This window comes from Epinephelus lanceolatus, chromosome 18 (genome assembly GCF_041903045.1).
Source record: "Epinephelus lanceolatus isolate andai-2023 chromosome 18, ASM4190304v1, whole genome shotgun sequence".
NCBI classification, from domain to species: domain Eukaryota; kingdom Metazoa; phylum Chordata; class Actinopteri; order Perciformes; family Serranidae; genus Epinephelus; species Epinephelus lanceolatus.
This window is the reverse complement of record NC_135751.1, coordinates 11,093,201-11,115,250: the sequence shown is the minus strand read 5'-3', so window position 1 is coordinate 11,115,250 and position 22,050 is coordinate 11,093,201. Positions and strand designations below refer to the sequence as shown.

Genomic DNA, 22,050 nt, shown 5'->3' with positions numbered 1-22,050 from the left:
ATGGGGTATTCATGCTGGCGTAGTGTTCAGGATATACTTAAAAATCTCACATACTGTTTTAACGTACTAAATATCATGTATGTATGAAATTTCTGTTGCAGCCAGAGTCAGATTGAATCTCTGTCAGTATGTTGAAAATGTATTTGGTCCTCCGTCCTCACATTATGATACTGGTTGAAAAGGCTTTTTTTAAAATCCAGAAATCCCACTTTTTTATCTGTAATTTTACATCTTATTATGTTAATGTCTCTTCATATGAATGCCCGGCCGTGTGACAGGCCAGGCTCTGATGCAGTTTTTATTGAGAGCTTACATAATATCTGCTCTCTGACAAATGCAATTTAAAATGTAGTTTACGCAGAAATAAAAGAAGTTCAAAAATCACTTAGGCATAGTTATTCAATTCAGGAAATGCTAAAAGAAAGTGGAGCAACTGTTTAGGGGGAACAAAAAGCCCATTACAAATCCTCAGAGCCAAGACATCTTTTTTTTCTGATAAGAAGTCCAAAACTCATATATTGAATTCACAATGATATGAAACAAAACAAACAAACAAACAAAACCAGCAAATCTTTACATTTGAGAAGCTGTTTTTTTTTTAAGTCAATAAATGACTGTACAAATTGTTTCAGTGTTCAACATAAGTAGACCAAAGCGATCCTCCATCACCGTTAGGACAGTAATATGAAATATGTTAGATGTGTCCTGGTGAATGCATGTGTCATTTGTGCAGTGAAGCATATCCCTGTGTGTGAGCAGCAGGCTGGGTGTAGCCTCCTGGGTAATTAGCGTATCTGAGGCAAGTCCGTCTTCCTCACCTTTGACCTCAGGAGTTGTCTTCTAACAGTACACCCCCTCCCTCTTCCCTCCTGCCCCGACATCAACGCTGACATCTCCTCATGAATCTCTGCCAAGCAAAAATACCAAACAGCATTTGATCCACGGGTAGTAGCACCAGAGCTAATTTGCTATTATGCGAGATCTTCCAGTCATTTGTTTGGCTGACTGACTACACAGTGTGTGTTACGGTCTGCTGGCTCTGTCTGTGGAGTCCTCCTGCCGTCAGGTGAATGATGGAAATAATTTTCATCAGATGAAAATCAGGCTGAGCATCACGCCTCATGTTTTTCTTTTTTCCTGGCTTATTGTGAAGCCAGGGTTTTCTGGAGTCTGGCTGGGTTTTACATTCAGCTTCATTTCGCTCCGCTTCTCTTGAGGAACCTGCGTCAGATCTTAAGTGGAATCACCCAACCTGATCCCTACCCTCGCTGGGGTCTCTATCACTAGGTGGTAGGAGGTTTCTCTCTCTCTCTCTCGTCTCTCTGTCTCGCTACAGCCGGATAATTGCCGACTGTCAGATAATTAGCCAGGCTGCATCTAATTTTGGTCACAACCTCGGACAATAATGGTCAAATGAAATCAATGGCGTACAGAAATGTGTGGGATTAGCTAAGCAGCATGTGCTCAATTGGCTCATTCCAAATGGTCTGTCCCGATTAATGAGTTACTTGCTTTGTGTTAATGGCCGTAGTCACATCATCAGAGTGGTCACATGTTGATATCTCATTAATGAATATCTGAAATATAAATGAATATGAAAATGAGCTGTATGTTAGTCTGTCTCCCACCTGTTTAAACAAAGTTCCTGCACAATTTAGAACAGCCTTGTTATTATTATATATTTCAAACTGTGTCACCTACTGATACCAGCTGGGGTGTTGAGTGAGAAGAAATGGATAATAATGAGAGCCATTGTGTAGATTTCCTTGACTCGCGTCAGTTTTTCAACCAAACACACTTATGTACAGGTGTTCTGAAAATATTGCAGAATAGCTTCCTGAGTTGAGCATTTTGTCAAGAAAATGATCTTTGCCAAGACGTTCGGGGTGTCTGGGAGTGCCATTAAGTTGAGTAGCAAGCGTAATAGGCAGGTGTGACTGAGGAAATACCCCACCTTCAAACCCCCACTGACGCCTCCCAGTGCAGGCCGGGGATTTGGGTTAATGCAGAGTTATAAAGACATTCAGTAGAAATGGGGGATTGGAGGCGTATATCATCATGATGCACCTCGGTGTGATGACAGCCGTACTGTATGTGACAGTAAATCCTTGATACTTATGCATCATTTCCTATTTCTTGCTCACTGACGAGTGAGGGGAAGTATCGGCAGTCATACAACAATTTCTGCTGGGGCATCAGTCTCTCTGAGAGCTAAAACACCAGCACTCTAGTGTTTAGTGGCAGATATGGCTGCCTGCAAAGCTACAAAAAAGCCCACTGTCACTATCATTGATTCACGCACGCTGTTTTCCTGCGCAATGAAAGATCATTGCTGACATTTCAGGGGTACTCACTTATGCTTTGACCACCAGAGGAGGATTTAGCTAAACTTCTGACTTGTTTAAAACCTGTTTGACTGTTTAAGTTTCTGGTCCCGTGTGACTTTGTTGTAGCGTGCACTGTTTAGTGAGTACTGTTATTATTGCTGACAGAAATGATGGCCAAAACTACAAAATAAGACCCAAGTTTTAATAAATCTGAATCAACCTGTAAGGCCCATGAGGGAGAGATGTTTGCATCCTGTCATGTACGATGTGATCATTGGCTCAGTGATTAGATGGTGTGTTTGGCTAAACCTGATGTTACTGGACCAGGCATCTCATCCAAATTCCTGTCCTCTTGACGGCCCCCCAAAGGGTCTCATTTGGCAAACGCTTTTCCCAAGATTTCACCGTTTTCTCTATCCCGTTTGTGTCGTGCACGTGTCTGTGCATGTGCACGTACGTGCATGCACCCGTGTGTGTTGTGTATGTGCATGTGTTTACCAGCCACACTCCCCTATGCACTTTGTTCCTTCAAATCTTTTTGCTGGGGAACTTTGTTCAACATTAGTATTCCAACAACATCGCAGGGGTCATGCGATCTACGCCCCACTCCCTCCCAGCAGTGCATCTCGTTGCACCCCCCCACCTCCTCCCCCTTCCTTCCTCTCCCCTTTCTCCATTTTGTAGGCTGCAGCACTGCATTAACTAGAAGCACGGGGAACAAATAAAAATAGATGGGCAAAGTTGTGAGATGTGAGCCCTGAGGGACGCACTGTACGGATATACATTTTCTGTGCGCATTTGGAGCGGCCCCTCTCGTCAAAGAATATTATCCCGCCCCCCCTTCACCCCACCTCACCCCTCCCATCTTTGGATCACGGCAGTAATTCAATTGGGGATAGACAAGAGCAGGATTTCCTTGATGCTTTTTTTTCCCCTTTCCCTATAAACGGGTTGTCTGCCTGTCAGCATTGATAATGCTAGCTGGTGCACACTGCGGCTAACTCTTCCCAACCCGCGCTGCCATTCTCCATACTGCTCCGGCATTGAGGAGCTTCTCCATGATTTACTCTATGCTTGTCTGCCCATCTGGCTTTTTTCTCATTGGCTCTCCCTCCAGAGGACTTGGCTGCCCATCTCTCATTCTCTCCCGCTGATCTGTTTTTCTGTTTGACAATCTAAGCATTGTCCATCTGATACGTCTGTGTGTCCATGGCTATCTTTCCATCTGTAGAGATGGGAATGAAATGTGATCTGACAGGAGGCTGGATTTACTGTATGCTACCTTACAGTCACTCAGTCATCCCTGATCTCTCTGTGTTTGAGTAACAGAGCTCCAACCTATGTGATCAGTGAGGCTGGCTTAAGTTATGGTCAGAGATAAGCCGATCCACAGCAGCAGGTAGTCCGAACCTATTCACATCATCAGTCAGCTAACAAGGACCCACATAGGTAACTGATGTACAGGCTGACAGGTGTGATCGACCAAAAACCTCAACACCAAGTGTGGTCGGTTTCCTCTGAGAGCTTCATCTCTGAGATTTTATTCTGACAGTTTCTTGACAGTGTTGACTTCAGAACTGTATCTACCACTCAGACATGCTGTTATCATTTTACAGAATGTTCAACATCATATTAATGGGTGTCAGGAGATTGTGACAGGGTGTGGCAAACATCACAGCTGCACTTAAACAACCTCGACTTTAAGCTCTTTGTCTCTATAGTTCTGAGCAAAGATCAGGCAGAATCCCCTGAAATCTGAGAGGTGAAAGTTCACACAAAGGACAAGGGGAAGTGATCATCCCTATCAGCTGAGAGTTCATTGATCATCAGTTTGTAGTAATTTGTCACAGTGACTGAGCAGATACTACATGTTGTCAGTCATCTGGGAGTCTTTCTCTATGTTTTCAGTGGAAGGTGAAACATATTGCACCTTGTTTGAAATCAGACTTTACAGATGTCAATAATGTGAAAGAAGCAGTTTGAATCTGTTGTTGGCTCTGCAAGATTTTCCCACCTCTTGTTAACGGTATGAAATGTTACTGCAGAAATTCTGCTGTCCATAAATAGACAATAAGGACTTAAGAACAGAGATGCACCAAATGAAAATTTCTTGGCCAGTTCTGATTTTTTAAAAGTCTGACCTGCTAGTTATGATTTTGGCTGATTTCGAACGACCATTGACAGTGCACAAAAACAGTTTTGTTGCTTTAATGAAATTAAAATTAACGGTATGATCATAATAAAACACTGACTATTGACAACTATTACTTTTTCTCAAATTAATGCATCTCTGGTACATGGTGCATCTCTACTTAACAATTCTTTAAAATTACGGAAACAGAAGAAATAGCATGTTCTATTTCAATAATGAACATTTTTGTGGACATGACATTATGTTAGAAAATATTTTCACAGTCTGTAAAACAATTGTCCTCAACTATTTCACGAGTGAATTTTCACCCCGTCCCACCCTATCCCCCCCCACCCCAAAAAAACCTTCTGTCCTGTCCCAGTCCTAGAGAATGACTTCTGTCCCATCATTAATTACATATAAATAATTAATCATGAAGCACAATACTGAAAGAACTCCTAACATAGCTAGCATAACTGCTAATGCTGCCACTGATGTGGCAAATAACTAGTACTGTACTTCGTCTGCGATGCTAAAACATAAAGGGAATTGCTATTAGCACGCTAATGGAAATTAGCATTGTGTTGGTGATAATATTATCGTAATAAGACATCAATTTTCTTCACATGCTTAATATAAAATGACATTGTGTGCTCTTACTAAAAGGCATATATTTCCTTTGCTCTGTGGAAACAAACTAGCCACTGACTTCACACTGCTAGCGCAATATTGTTAGTATGGTCGCACACTGCCCATCCAGTGGGAATCCCACAAGAATCCCCTGACCCACAGAATTCCCCAAAAAATGTGAGCCTCTGTTCTAATCTACTGTATGCTGGCCCGTCCACAAGCATGTTGAAGTCAATTTATCAATGTCCCTTTGTACGCTTAAGGCTGGATGCAACATTTGTTTCATATCCATTATTCAAACAAATGCCCCAAATCAAACCTTGTGTGCCAATCAGTGGATAGCCATTATCTGAATGTGATTAGCTAATAATATCAGAGGACTGAGAAAATCCACATCTCATCTTAATAGTCAAAGATCTGGATGTTTTCTCTGATAGAGCCACATAGTGGAGCAGGGATCCAAAACAAAACCGTTAAACGCAGAACAAGATGGAGAGAGCGAGAGTAATAGGCTGCATCAGAGTGGTGAGGAAGCTAATGCCTCTTGAGACTGTTTGTAAGTGAGGGAGGCCTTTGGATGGCGAGCTGACTTCAGTATGTGCATTACTCAGCCACATAAATCTGGGAGCCCCCGCCTCGTCTGCCTGCTTTGGTTTGGCTTTAATTACCTGAGCTATCCTGCACTCACCACTAGCACTTCCCTAATGGGGCTGCCTCGCTCGGGCATCACTCACACTCAGTCCGGCCAGCTGGCAGGATGGCCTGGGGGGGGGAGCCTGGCCCTCCTATTATAACTCCAAGTCTGTGCCCTAACACACCTGTAGTCTGAGTGTGTGTGTGTGTGTGTGTGTGTGTGTGTGTGTGTGTGTGTGTGTGTTTGTGCTTGTATGCGTGGCTGTCCATCTTCTCAGCTGTCACACAAACTAACTTGTGCAAGAGGGAAACAGAACATTAAGATTTCTCATGTAAACATTATTACTATTATATTAACTGTTGTTTATTACTTGAGCTCCCACTGACCAAGGCTATGCACTAATTTGGCCTTCCATTACACCATTAAGTATCGGGTTCGTTATGTGTCCTTGGGGGTTTTGCTGTCAGTCAGTGACATGTCACGGCAGCTTCGCCACTTGTCAAGTATGTGTGCTTTCATTCTCTTTGTGTACAGCTGCCTAACAATGTGCCAAGAGCTTTCAGCGCCGACTTAAAATGCATCAGACCTTTTTGTTCCCCCGTGTGAAAAGACAGAGACGACTTGGTATGAGCTGCTCTCGTCCCGGCCCCGCCGTTGAATGACTCACAGTGACCTTGGAGATTATTGCTATACTAGACAGAAAAAATGCTATATGTTTGTCAAGAGCTGTCTGTCATCAATGAGCTTTTGTGTTGGCTATCGATCGGCTCCTGGGCAGGACACCAGGGTTGATGGATGCACAACAAACAGACTCTGCATTGCCAGCAAGCCGCCCAGCCAGCGGCCCCCCTCATGATGGGATGTCAAGTCTGGGAGGCTGCCGCTCACCCCTCACGCTCACACTTCCTCCCACCGATGTGAATTCACCCAAGTGTTGGCCCCGCCCTCAGCCTGATGCAGAATTGAGCTGTGTCCCTAAATGGTGATTCATTAGTAAACATGAAGTGGATTACTGTAGTTTAGCCCTGCTACCCATGCGTCGATAACAGGCCCTGATTGCTTTGTAAAATGTTGCGAGCTGCTAGCGAGAGCTGTGCCACTGTATCTGCAGCATGCACATATAAAGATAACACAATTCCCCTATCAGTTGACCTGGTTTCTCTTCAGTTAGCAAGCTCCAGCCTCCAGGGTGCAATTGAGAGTGCCTTGGTCCGATACTGGATACAACACAAATGCCAGGCGCGATGCAACAATCATCATCCCCTGTGATTTTGGCGATTTTTCAGGAAGTGAGCTACCGCTGCTACATTATTCAGCCTCTGCCTCTCAGACAAGAGAGAATGGCATTAAAGTTAATTTCAGCACGGCTCCAGCTGGTGCTGTTGCATGCACAAAGTAGCCGCATTATTTTGTATTTTTGTTGTAAGAGGAGAAGCAGCAAAAGGCATCCTAAATTGAAAAGTCAGCCAAACGCTGTTGTGAAGTGTTTGTTTTCCTCTCTTGACTGGGTTTAACCCCTCCTGGTTGCGGCGCGTGGATATGCTATGAGGTCAGACTGATCGATCTGCTTTGATATTTTATAGAGCTCACTCAGCCTCCACCAGTATGAGCTGCTGCTGCTGTCCAGTATTTTCCCAACGCAGGATTACTAATGCGATCCACCTGTGGCCACGAGAGATCTTAAACAAATAGACATCATCAGCCGCTAGCCAAGGACACCAACACCCAGACACACACACCTCCAGCCAAACAAATCAGGGAGCAGCAATTGACCTCCACAGTTAAACACCTTACAAAACAGAAAACATCGCAAAATATAAACTATGAAATTTTTACCGCCTGTAACCATCTTTCTTCGTAGTTTTACTGTCACATTATCCCGAACATCTGGGCTAAGAGTGTGTGGCACTAAAGCCGGTGTAATTCAACAACACCGGCAAAAAGAATCAGCCATACTGTGTGTTTCACAGGTGCTGGACTGGATCCAAATTGATAACAATTTTTTAGAGTTTGCAGACTCAATAACACTTAGAAGGATACAGGAAAACAACAGCGCCGGACATGGAGGGGAGGTCTGGCAGATTACAGGAGATTTGTCGACCCCTGGGAGTTCTCACTCAGCTGATGTTGACAAAGCAGGCTGATGTAGGTTAGTGGGAAAAAAAAAGAAAAAACCTTTTGCAAGAGAACCTGCTCATGTATCCAGGCTTGTGTATGATACATTTTGAACTTTCTTTGTCCTTTTCCACACCCTCTCCCCCCTTCTGTTGCACCAAGGATAGAACATCAATGAATAATTCATCAGTCAAATCCAAAAATCTATGAAATAAAATCATTTGTTGCCCTATAGTGTGCTTGACAGAGAGATTGTTTATAAGGGTAGTAAAGCAGGACTCGAGCGTTGGTAACAATCAATAGTCTGATGGAATCCCGAGGCCCTCGCTTGTTGCCAACGCGCATCCAGACTGAGACATCAAAACAGCTTTTGGTTTCTATCCTCTCGCTCGTTTCTCTAGAACATTTCGAGCCAGATGGGCAGTTGAGACATTTTTCATTGGTCGTTTTGTATTTGCATTATTTATCTCTGCATTAAAAAGCCGCTTCTCTCCACATCTTGAGGTTGTCATTAGCTGCAGTATGTTGCGATGATGCTGAGAACAATTAGGATAATAATGCTGTGACCGATCATAATGGTGATAATGATAATGAAGAGATAATGATAAGAAGGGATGGAAATGACTGTAGCAAATAGGATTGCTGTTTTTAGTATGATTCCACATCAGCCACAACACACTTTTACAATAATAATAATAATAATAATAATAATAATTATTATTATAATGATGATGATGAGTCCAAAATCAGCCCTCCCTCTGCCATCCTCCTTCCTCTTCATCCCTGCTGCTTCTCATTAGAAACTGGAGGTGTCGCAGAACTGCATACAGTCATTTTACCAGTTATCCCACCACCACCACAACCCACCCAGTCCCTGAGGCCTGGGCCAGTGAATGGTGAACAGTGCCAATGACTTATTAATATCTCCACTGTAAGTAAACGGGCCTGTGCACTAATGAGGACTGATTAAAGAGAACAAGGAGACCCTTCTTGTACAGACAGTGTAGAGAGTGTCGCATGAAGGGAAGCAAGTAACGGGGACAGTGAATGTGTCCTTAGGTTGTCTACCTCTTGTGACCAGTTCAATCAAAGACCATGTTTATATTTGCTTAGTTTTATACCTGAAAATTATTAAGTATTTCTCACACACCAAACAAAGATTGGAGAATAGTCTGCAAATTACAGTCTTTTCAAAAGTGCTATTATTACTTATACCCACCATCATCAATTTCTTGCACTACTTGTTACATTACTTTTCTGTTACACGCCACAAAATTGGTAATTGTGTCCATTCTCCTCAAAATCAGACTTCGCTTCTGTGCCTCTGAGTGAATGTCAGGGTAATCTCTGGTAAATGTGGCTAAGGCTAACATTAGCTAGCCTGCAAATGATTTTTGACCTAGGGCTCTTCTGTTGCCTGTGACAGGTATTTTCCCAAGGATCTCTCTGAAAGACAGAGAGTCAATTGTAGAGATAGGCAACATTTCTCCGCCACATATCCAGCCACAAGCTTCATTAGTTCTTTGTCACTTGTAGCCTGCAGCTGTCCATGATTAAAATCCAGTTTTGGTTGTTTAGCCACTGAAAGGCTACCATCACCCTCTGTGGTCGCAGACGGCTCAACTTTGGTGTGGTGTATTTCAACGAGCTTTACATTGTTGTGCTGTCGGTCACAGTAGGTGTTTCAGTAGGTTTGATTTCAGGTTTAGTGTTACTCCTTGAAACAATGATGCCCTTGTCATCTCTCTACCTGACAAAATCAAAGTAATGGGAATATTTACAGCTGCTGAATGTAGGGTAGACATTTCCATCTTTCAAGCTAACGTTAGCTTGCTGCTTTGTGACCCGCAAGCATGATAATATCAAAAATGAATTTGAGGATGTGATTGATTGTTAGATTTTAAATCAGTAGGGGGCTGACAACAAAAATAAGGCCATAATGATTTTATTTGTTTTGGGGTTAATATTATTACTGTAATACAATTATATTAAAAATAGTTTTTTAATTAAAAATATATTTTTTAGTATTGTTTATTCTTTAGGGGAAATAGGAATGATATTACTGTAATGTGTCAACTAGTAACTTACTAACCAACACTGTCAAATGAACATAGTGTAACTTTGTGTTGTAGAAATGTGTATTTTTTTTCTGTTTTTGTCAAATCTCACAATGCCTCAGTTGTGACCATAAAGAGGCCCTAATCTTGAGGTTGGGAAACACTGGTTTGAAATACTGTATGCTTTGACATTGAATGTTCCCTTCATTGGAACTGAGACCTGTAGCAATCCGTGGAGAAAAACCTCAGATCAAAAGCACATTAGGTAGACAGGGGTCTCCACATACTGTTGGCCATAAAATGTACATTATGCAATAAAAAAACAACTATGTGTGCCGAGGTCAAAGATCCCTGCCGCTGTGGCCTGGTCTTTATTAGCTCCCTCCCACCTCCGTTTTTCCACCAGAGAAATGTACATTATTTTTACTTTAAATGCAGCAACTGATCTATTGAAGCAGGGTTGTGTTATGAGAAAGGGAAGACCACCGAACATCCCCCATGGGGAGAAATGCTTTCCACTGTATGTTGGTGTGTATACATTCTGTAGATAGAAAAGGGTCCTAATCGGCCCTGCGGCTTTCGGAAAAAAAAAAAAAAAAAGAAAGAGGAATCCACTTAGCAACGTGGCTAATTTACATAGCTTTGAGGAAAAGGGGTCTGTGTGTAGTTCAGCATCAGCTTAGATGGCAGAAGCAGGAAGAACGTCAGAGTCTGACACTCAGTGGGAGACAAAGCAGCTGGCCGACTGGTTTGTCTGACGTTTAGGCTGGGTGGTTGACTGGCTGGCTTCACTGGTCTTGCTTTGATGTACAAGGCCTCTCCTCTCTCATCAAAAGCTGTTTGTCGATTGTGTTCGCTTTTTAAATGCACTGAAACCAACCAGCCATGCAAAAATAATGTCAGTTCTTTGTCAGCATTACATTACATTATATCCTCTCAGTCAGCTCTTTCCATCTAGTGAATACAGCACAGGTAAATGCATATGGGAATAACCTTTATTGGTTGCTTTTTTCCTTGCCTTCTTGGACACAGTATCAGCCACTACAGGTATCTGGAGTATTCTTTCCAGTGAATCTGTCATAAGAATGATACTTCTGATTGTTCTGTAGTATCTAGCAAGATACCATGATATCCATGTGGTCCCATCCAGACTTGTCATGTTCATGTTCATGTCTGGACTGAGCTATGAAAGCTGCTCCGCATGTAATCACTCAGCTGAATGGGTGTTACCAATTATTTTCAGCCTCATATATATGGGTTAGAAGGTAGTAGTGGCCTGCTACACACACACTAGTGAGTTCAGAAGGCCGTATCAGCCCATTAAATGGCAGTTATCAGTTGTCATTGGGAGCATCGATTCAAGGTTTATGACCCCGTTCTACCACCTACATTTACCTTTGTTAGGTGGTGACCTTTAGTGGCTGTAGTAATTATGATGGGAGCAAAAGAGGCAATCCGGTGATGTAGTACAAAGATTGACAAAGTCCATGTAGCAAAGGACTTTCACCCAGGAGACTGTTGTTCTTGTCTCATGTGAAACCACAATTCAATGTTAATGTTTTGTCACAAACTTGCTTATCTTAACCTAAACCAAAATCATTTCCCAAACCTAACCTAAAGTAGTTTTGGCGCCTAAACCTAAAATTGCTCAAAAATGACAGGAAAAATACTTGTATATGTATTAATACAAGGAAACATAACTACTTGTAGGTATTTTTATTTCAACATAAACGTCTTTGAAAACATTTACATACCTACACATTAAAACACATAAAACAATTATCTATAACATTACGTTAGAAGCAGCCACGGACCTCTCGTTCACCCCCCCTCTCTGACCCGCCAGGCCACACGGCCCGCGGAAGCAAAGAGCCTCGAAGCACCTCGAAGCGAAGCCAGTTTCCTTTCGGCGCCCATGTTAACCGATTGTGTCATCCACACCGGCTGCGCCGCGCTGCGCAGCTCCATGGCTGGCTCTGGTCTATTTTCTGCGCAAGCTGCGAGCGAATGTGTGAAGCCAGGTGACAGAGACAACAGCAGGGAGCAGAACCGCTTGCAAGAATTTCGGTGCGCTGCGCTTCGCAGCACCTCGCGGACGGTGTGGCCTTATGCAGTGCGTTCAGTGCAGCGGCCCAGGCCAACGCCCACTCGCAAAGAGGACAGCTGCGGTGGTGTTTTTTTTTTCTCCACAATCAAATATCAATTTTCACATTCGAATGTCCATTTTTTTTTAAAATTCAAATTTATATTCAAATTTAGAATATTCGTTGACAGCCCTAAAACCTAATGAAAGTGAAACAGAAGCATAACTGCCATTAAATGGGCTGATAATGACCTTCCACCTTTAGTGATGCATTCTTATTGATGCTAAGAGCTAAATGAGACTGACACCACTCAGCTGTCTGTTAAATATCAAACTACCACCAGCTGGTATCTAGCCACCAGAGCATGTGAGCGGAGCGGAAGGATTTTGTGTTGAGTGAGGAGCGGCTATTTTTTTCAAAGGTGGAGCAGAGCCTTATCTCTCGCTCAAATTTCGCTCTGGTCACTCATGCCCCACCCAGAATGGAGTTTACTGTGTACTTCAGAAAAGAAACTGAGAAGAGAAGCAGCGGTACCTTGGAGAACGGTCCCTAACTGTGGGGAGAGGCGAGAGGGCTTCCCTGGAGGTCGGCCGCTTAACCCGGTCCGTCTCCTCCACACTCATTTCCACCCTGCCGACAGCAGTACCGTGGAGAACAGTCCCTAACTGCGGGGAGAGGGGAGAGGGCTTCCCCGGAGAATCTACCAAGCTCATGTTTTATTTGTGAATAGAAGATTACAGGATAGGGTAGTAAGACACAGTTTTTTTTGAGCGGAGCGAGTGGAGCGGGATAAAATTTATGATGGAGTGGAGCAAAGCGGAGCGAAGAATGCGCAGAACCAAGCGGAGCGGACGAGCGGCGCAAAGTGACAGGTCTGCGAGCAAGGAGCGGAAATTTTCACCTGCTCTGCTCTGCTCACATCCTCTGCTAGCCACTAGCTTAGTCTAGCACAAAGACTGCTAACATGGGGAAATGGGAAGACTGTTTTTGTATGGATTAAACATATTAAATGCAGAGTTGCTGGCATGCAGGTATTATCTTTGGACAGAGCAAGGGTAGCAGTGTCCCTTTGTTTCTAGGCAATATGCTAAGCTAAACGTCTCCTGTCTGTAGCCTCGGACTGCAGTCATTAGACATCATGTGAGTGGCAGCAATCTTTTCATGTAATTCAGCATGAGAGCAAATGAGTGTATTTCCTTATATGTTGAATTTGTCTTGTATGTTTTTTAAATATAGTTACAATGAATACTATCATTTGTCTGGAATCTGATCATCAATTAGTGTCACATACTACAATGAATATGTAATCTGACTGTTTCATATCCATCATTTCAGAGGTGAACAACATTGACTCGACCACACTGATTTCTCATAAAAGACCAATATATCAGCCAATCATAACACATCTGACATCTACTGTCTTCCTCATCTCTCCTGACCTCCTGTCTTCTGTCTCTGCGTCTCTTACAGCTCAGTGGACTTTGATTTAAGATCTCTGCAGCAGTTTATGGTGTATATATCCTAAATGGACATTTTAATAGGCTTTTACTTTTTTTTGTATTGTGCAATGTAAGCAGTAATCATAAATTATAATAATTATAATTTGTTGCTGCCGGCTGAAAACCTTCTGCGGTATCTCTGAAATGTCAAGTTTTCACAAAGAAAAACAGCCTTGTTCGAAGGTTGACCACCGCTGCATGTGTGAGGATTTAAAAGGATTTAATAAATGGGTGTTTGTAGCTTTTTCTCAGCCTACACAGATGCATGAATATCTTAAAGTAAAAACATCAGGTTGGTAAATAACAACAGAATTTTTTCTTATAATCTTTTATCCACCTGATATTTATTCCCTCCAGTGGCAGAGGTCACACAGGTTCTAATGATACCAGATATCTGGGGCTAGATTTTAAGGAAACATGTAAAAAGATGCATATAACAAAAAAAATACAATTTGATGGAATTATGCAGTCATAAAAAAATCTTGGGTTTGAATATTTTACTGGATGTGAACAAAATGCTTTAATCAGGAGTTGAAACACACACATACAGGTTAGTGCATGTAAGTCCCTCCCTTTGTGTCACACTGGCTAATCAATCACTGTCGCTCTACACTGCGCTCATTCAGCTGACAAGACAAAGGTGGCATGGAAGTGTAACGCCCACCCTCCAGTCCCCCGGGTTAACGCTCTTAGCACCATTAGAGCGGCTAGCACTACTAGCAACTGCCATTTTGGCTCAGCCACCTCCATATTTGCTTGTGACGACAGAGGTGAGAGCCATGTGCAGGCAATCCCAGCCCAGACTGTGAATGTCGCGTATAGCAACTTTAATTACACCTTCGTCAGGCTGCATTTAAAATGAATTAAGCACTGCGTCAAAAATGCCCGTCCTCCCATTCATTTGTATATGGTTAGTGCATACAGGCTGCAGCAGTGGGGCCGCAGGGAAAAAAAAAAACTGCAGTGGCCTGCAACACAAAGTTAAAACAAAATACATTTTTGGAAAAACACAATTGACATCACGCTGTGGTGGCCAATCACGTAACCTGCAATAAGACCCGAGGACATCTGCAGTCCACAGGAGCAAGTACCACAGTCTCTTTTTTAGCGTTTAATATTTTAGTGAGTGAACGAAGTAAGGTATTAAACAGCTTGTGTGAACTATCCAGCAAAGAAGAGGACTCGCTTTGTGTGTGCGCACGTGTTCTTTTGTGGTAACAAAGATACTACTGTAATGATATCAATCAACAATTCAAAAGTAAATCTCCAGATCTTTTAAGCTGACACAAACATATTTACTGAAGAAACATACTCAGCCGCTGAGATGGCAAGATCGGCTTTCTATAGTTGGTCCCCTCCTTCCACTTCCCAACTAATGGGTCATTTAAGCGACACTTCCCATACTGCCTTGCAACTCCGCAGCAAATCACCACAATGCCAGATTTGGTGTGATATCCCTAGCACCACTAGCACTGTTAGCCCTATTAGCATGGCTAGCACTGCTAGTTGCTGCCATTTCAGCTCAGCCACCTGCGTTTTCTTATGATCTCAGAGGTGAGAGCCGTGTGCAAACAATCCCAGCCCACACTCTGAATGTCACATATAGCCCCTTCAACAAAGGGAATGGACATTAAGGAGTTAATACCATCTGCTGGATGTTTTAACGTTAACAGACTGGTCGGATTGACCTGTTGTGTGCATTGATGTACTGTTGTTTTCCCAGGATAACAAAATATAATAAGCACATCTGCTTTGAGCTTGTTCCCATTTTTCTTCTGCCTCTGTATTTTTTATTCATATTCAGTCTCTTTGCTCTGGAAACTGCCATCAGGCTCAGAGGCAATTTACGGTACCTTTGAACACGTCCTTAACAGTACCATCATGCGTCCATCAGTGCCACAGTGAACACGATTTTATTACTCAATTTGATTCCATACAAGGTTCATTCCCCACATTTTTTATGCATCGTGGGCTTAGCTCAGGCAGAAAATAATCTGGACAGTGAGGGCTCTGTATTACGGTTCAAACAGGATAAAGCACTGACAAATTTTGGACCGGAGGACTAGTGAGCGGGGAGGACAGGAAGAAAGAGAGATTAAGAGCTACACCATTGTTTACCTCCTCCTCTAAGGTGCAGGATACTCTGTCGTTTATAAATGTTGGTAGCTGTTATTGGTTACCTCGCAGGCTTTTGGGGAAAGAGGAAAGGAAAATGAAAAAAAAAAAAAACTTTGGGAAAGACCCAGGAGGGGGTTCGATACAACTTTAATAATGCGTAGCAGGAGCTAAATGAGCCATTCTGCGGTACTTTAAGACGTCTTCCCTCCACCCATCCCCCCGCTCCCCACCCTCCACCTCACCCCCCTCACGGTCTCAGGGCCTGAATTATTAAAAGTGTTGTTTTCCCTTATTGCATTGCAGCAATGTGCCTCGTTGCTAGAAATGAGCTGCACATTCTGGAGTTTGAATGCTTAAAGCGACCCACCTCCATCGGCAGAGCCAGGGGGGAGGCCGGAGAGCCGGGGGCAATGCACACATGCTCACACACACACAAATATGTATCTAAATCACCAGTCACCGATAATGTTGACACCACTCTCAGATGGTTTTCGTCCATTTCATTCCCCTAGATATTAAGCAGGTTGTGAACAGTATCTATTTCATGATAACGTGTTTAGCAGCAACTAATGATTACTTCACTGCGGCGAGTGATTATTTCCATTATCGATTAATTATTAGAGCTATAAAATATCAGAAAAATAATTAAGAGTGTCCATCATGATTTGCCAAAGACAAAGTGATGGCTTTAAATTGCTTTTTCCAAGCATTCCTAAACAATAATTAAATAAAAATAAATAAAAATCTGTCCACCATCATATGAGACAAAAAATGCAACAAATTCTCACAATTAAGTTGCTGAAACTTGGAAATATTTGGCATTTCTGCATGAAAAATTACTTTAATGATTACTTGGATATTAAAGTAGTCGTAGTGCTTCTCTGTCTATCAACCAATAATAATAATTGTATAATCATTTTGGCTTTAAAACTGTGTGTTTTGATAAGCATACATCATTTTTTCCCCACATAATTGCATCTTTAACATCCAAATAGTCAGCGAGCTTTGTTTTTACTTTCACTCAGATGAATTATAACTGCAGTAGGGGTTATACTTTGACTTCCAGTTAATCCTGCTTAAATTTAGATTGCTATCAGCCTTTTATTTGAAAAGCAGATACTGGCCACACTGGTGAAGCCTCTCTTTTATCTGATCAAGTTGTTTTTGTGTAGTTTAGTCCTACATGTAGATTTTCTTAAAACATACGAAGCAAATCTGCCCCTCATGTTCATAAGGAGAACTATTTTCCAAAACTTGTAATGTTCTCCTTTATTCTTTCTTGTTTTAAAGACATAGACACTCATTTATAGAAAGCTCTAGCAACATGGTAATGTCTACTGGAAACAGGTTAAACTATTCCTACTGCACTGGCAGATTTTTTTTTCCACTTGTTTTAAGTAAACTAGGTTTTTAGGACTCAAATATAGACAGAAATGACTTCATAAGATCAAGGGTTTTGCAGTACAATCAGTGCTTTATCTCTGATGTAGTGGATATTCAGAAATGATGCATACTACACCGTCTGTGCAGAGCGCTCGTTGTTTCTAATTTCACGAGTTTATCCCATTTCTTCCAAGTACACGTTTATGTTTTCTTCTTTGGAAAAGTTTGAAAGTTGGTGAAGTTTAAGGTTGAATATTGGCATTTTGAATAACTAATAAGTAGATACAAACCTGAAATATTGGTAGCAGTATCAGCCTTGAAATCTTGGTCGGCCAAACTCTCCATGTGTGTCTCCACTGAGTTAAAAAAAAAAAAAAAAAAAGGGAAAAAAAAGAAACTCTGACTTGCAGCCAAAATAAAATTGAACCAGACTCAACCAGACATCATTCACTTAATAAAACAACACCCTTACCTTCCCATCTTCTGCTCTTGCAGGTATTGTACATGCCCGATGATTTGGGTATTAAATAATTTGACTCCTGTAGGTAAATGCCTTGTTCTAAAATACAAGCCCCCCCAAAGGTGAAGGAGTAGAGAGTAGAAGTTGTGGATAATGTAAAGTAGACTGCAGGTTGCATTCCTCCATCCTTGGAAGCCACACACACACACACACACACACACACACACACACACCATCGCACACTTTAATCACACAATTAATAATTAATCAGGTTGGGCTCAATGCTGTCGAGTCTGCAGATGAGAGAACACCCAACTGCTGAGAAGGGCCCTAAAAAAGCAGGATTAACAACCCAAAAAAAAGGATTATCAACAGTTCATCGTGAACCAATAAGCAGCATGTCATCAATTTAGGTTAGATTTTATTAAATGGAAGAAAACTGCAGATGCTCCAGCGGTGCAAACATGCACAGCTGAATCAATTTTTTATAAACAAAAATAAAATAATAAATAAATTAAAAAGCAGCTGGCTTCACAGCTCTGCAGAGTTTGTGAGGGGAAAAATTAAGCTGTCTCTTCTATGTGACATTTTCTACATGCATATGTGGAGAATTTGATTATATGCTCTGTTCGCTGCATGTAAACACCATCAATAATACCATAACAAACTGGCTGCAGAGGAATAGGTCAGAGATGTGTCTTTATTGTTTGTGCACTATGTTATCTAACAGTTAAAACAGCCGCCGCATTGATTTCAATGTGTTACACGGCTGTGGAATTGATCATAACAAACACTGATGATCATTTTGTTCAATTTATTTATTCCCACTGATGCATTCAATATTTTCCAATACTGTAAGCAGAGAGATCAAAAGTCGTTGCTTTATGTTCTCTTTTTTCTTCACCACTCCTGCATGCTCTCTGCGTTTCCAGTGTTGCAGCAGAGAGCAGAGAGTGTTTACCCAGCTGTAATTACAACATGCACAATGACCTCATTCTGCTTTGTCAGTAGCGGTAATGTATAGCCCTTGATCTTAAACTGCAAAGAAAAATGGTATGCACTTATTTTCAATATGCTGACTACATTCCCGGCATTTTTTAGACATGGCCGTGACGGCGGATCAGAATTTGATATAAGCACTGGTGCTCCTATTCGTCTGACAAGGTCTCTCTGCCTTAATATGCATTCAATAATGTGAAATGATATTAGCTGTAGGAGCTCATTGACTGTGCACTCGGGGTCTCGCGGTGTCTCTCCGTCTCTGTCTGTATCATGCTCTTCATCTGTTCCTCTTCCACACACACACACACAGAAGAAATGGAGAAAAAAAGGGGGGGGGGAGGCTTGAACCGCGGATAGCAACAGCAGCAGAGCAATCACACCGAAGAAATGCCCCCCACGCCTGGCCCATTAATAACAGTAATACGCACACCGCGCCCAAGCCAGCACTGCCGAAAGCACCACTGACACTTTAATGGGCATTTTTTACTTTTGTTTTTAAATAATGCATGTGCTGCTTGTCAGCACTGCTTCACTCCACCCCTGGTGTGCCTTTGCAACGTTCCTTTGTGCAGAAATTACAATGGGGACCTGTGTTTTCTGTGCCGCCCGCTCCATAAGCTGCATTCATCACATACATGGGGACGTCAGTGTGCAGTACATCACACTCTTGGGGACATGTGTGTGTGTGGGCATGCATGCATGTGTGTTACTGCTTGTGAAGGCCCCCTCATTGGCACTGAGCTAATTAAGAGTGTCTTTGAGAGGGTGAACTGTGTGCCGAGGCTCAGGAGCAGTGGACACGACCTATAGAGGAAGGTTGCTGCTATACATTTTACAGCAGGCTTGACAGCATGCCAGTGTTGTTGTGTATCTGTCAAGCAGATACTGTAAGATTTTTTTCACCTTTGATTTAACAAGGGAAGCCTCATAGAGAGCCAAAGTTAAGCTGGAACTTCTGAGTTCTGTTCCAGTGAAAGTAAAAATGACTAAGAATCCAGCCTTGGAATGTAAACTTACTCAACAGTGTGCCATGTGGTTCACTCCGTGTTTCTCGATAAGAAGGGCTTAAAATAAAACATATACGTATGTAAGTAGGCTATTGCTGTTTATTTAATATTTATTAATCTTTTCAGAGGATTTCATTAGATTTTTTTTTTTAGATTGCAGCTAACATGTTGGAGAGATGACATTAGAAGAGAGCATTAGTGAATATCACTAACAAGGGAGAAACCAACGCTAACAATGATGTACTTTGTGCCGGTGTCACAGGGGACCCAGGAAGGCAGGGCCCATCCACTTAGACCGGGTTTTCCCTCCTTGATGGGTTGTAAAAAAAAAAATGCATTTACATTATTACATGGCACACAAAAATATGTGAAAATCACTGCTTAAATCAAAACTTGACAGAACAAATTATAACTGTTCATCTGTGCTCTGCAATTGAAGTGATGTAATGACACTTATTCCAGTCTGGTCAGTTATTCCTGTCACCGTGTTATAGACTGTACACTGTAAAGTGAGCAGTTGCTGTAGTGGTTTTGTGTTTTTAATTGTTAGCCACCTCTTTGGTTGCTTTAGATTTTTTTTTTTTGTGTGTGTGTAAAGTAGCTATTTGCTAAAATCTCTTATGTGTACCTGCTGTAAACTGAGAGTGTTATGGGTTTTATTTGTGATCACAAATATCCGTCTTCTACAAACATGGAGTTGGTTTTGGTTTGAACACCTAATTCTGAAGTGCTCAGAGCATTTTCGCTAAAAATCAATTGGTTCGAAAAAGTTCCCAACTGGAACCAATGTATAGCACTTTTGTGCAAACTGTGACGACATCAGAGAGCATGTCATATTGTTGCTTGTGTTTTTCGATGAAAATCTATAATAATGGAACAAAATCCTTTATTAGCCAATATTGCTACTACTGTTTACTTCCGTTGTGCAAGGCCCTCCTTTGATGATGCTTCCTCAGTGACAGTGGTTCTGCTCAAAACTGGCAGGGACATGAGCCGGTTTGCTAAATATCACCAAGGTTTCAAGAAATGTGAACAGAACTGGTGCAAGAACTAAGTTTCATTTGGTGGAAAGGGGGTAACATTGGTCTCCTGCTCTGATTTGTTCCAGAGCCAACCCTAAATATATTGTGTAAAACTCCTTGGAGATGTAGAATTTTGAAAGCTAACAAATTAATAATTACTTTAAGTTCAAAGTGTAAAATATGCTGTGGTGGCTACCTTTACTTTATCTTGGAGTATTAATAGTAAACCCCAGGAACACAGTTGTACCTTTTCAGGCGAAAGAAACCTTAATGCACTCATAGACAAACGTTTGGGGAGCAGCTTTTAGCCCTGCAACTGCCATCACAACCTTAGCTTTCTGTTAAGATTAAAAATCTATTTTTCGAAACTGTCTTAAATGAGACAAGCAGCAGCAACTGCATCAATTACAGGCCGCACATTAAACAGATTACAAACTGTCACACAATCAGTATTGAACAAAAAAAAGGAAAACATGTAAGTAGATCATGATACGGCTGCATCACCTGGGCTAAACAGAGGCTGCTATTAACCACCAGATAAGCAGCGGTTTGCTAGCTTGTTTGGGATTACATCAGTTTCCATCCTCACTCAACCTCAGGAAAGTACACACTGTGTAAATCTCAAAGCCTCATGGGTCTACCTGTGTAAACCATTTTAGGATCCCAATATCACTGCAGCAACAGTTGCTTATTTTGTAACAGCAGTGCATTAACATAACAGTTCAGTGGTCTCACAGCAGTATGTAGAAGTAAAACTGAAAACCTTGCATTTTTATCATGTGTGTTCTGTAAAGCTGGTTTGCGATCTCTTAGAGTAATTGTGACTCTTGATAGTGCACTCTGAGTTGTTACCTTTCAGAGACCAGGATCATGACAGTGATCAAACGTTTACGAAGCATGACCATTTTGTTTTGGGTCCTGTGAGTGTTTTTTACAAGTGTTTTAGTGAAGTACCATGATGCTTTTAAGGTTACCACGAGGTATTTACAGGTTTAAAATTTGACACTTGTTTTTCCCCACTGGTTTTAGAGATTTTTCTCTCCATTGCCATCTTCATCTTGCACCCCATTTGGTTATATAGATATTAGACTCTACTGTGTTGTTAAATCCACCTGGCTCAGTTTACAACCGTTATTGATCACAGACGAGCTACATATCTGTATTCGACATTACATGTAAGGTCAATAGACCTCTAAAATCAATATATATAACAATCAATGATGCATTCTGTATTATTTCTCTTCCTGTGCAATGATTTCCTTTGATTGAATTTGCCTCTTTTTTTCTTCTTCTCAGACCTAAGTGTCTTGCCGCCGGAGTGCATACAGTTGCCCCTGGCTGCTTCCTGTCCGTTTCAATGACGCCTGCCTGTGTTTCTTTGTGTCCCCATAGGAAACACGTTGTGTAAGTCAGGAAGCATTGCTGTCTTCGGGAACGTGGTGTACAGCGGACTGCTGAACGATCACCTCTGGCATTTGGGAGTGCCCCTCTTTACAAGACTGGTAAGAGCAGCAGGCCCCTGTGTGCACACTTACCTCCATTTTGTCAGAAGAGTTGTATGCGGTTCTGTTGAACCCAAAC

The 22,050-nt window shown here is 41.9% G+C and overlaps 1 protein-coding gene across 10 annotated transcripts in view; it reads left to right on the top strand.

The window, feature by feature from the left end:
• The window catches only part of LOC117268171 (RNA binding protein fox-1 homolog 3-like), a 462,203-nt gene that overhangs the window by 303,180 nt on the left and 136,973 nt on the right, over positions 1-22,050 (top strand). For all 10 annotated transcript variants that reach the window (XM_033644388.2, XM_078161644.1, XM_078161643.1 and 7 more), the window contains one exon: positions 21,862-21,971. In XM_033644388.2, the coding sequence (XP_033500279.1) occupies positions 21,862-21,971 (110 nt within the window). The remainder of the gene's footprint in view (positions 1-21,861; positions 21,972-22,050) is intronic.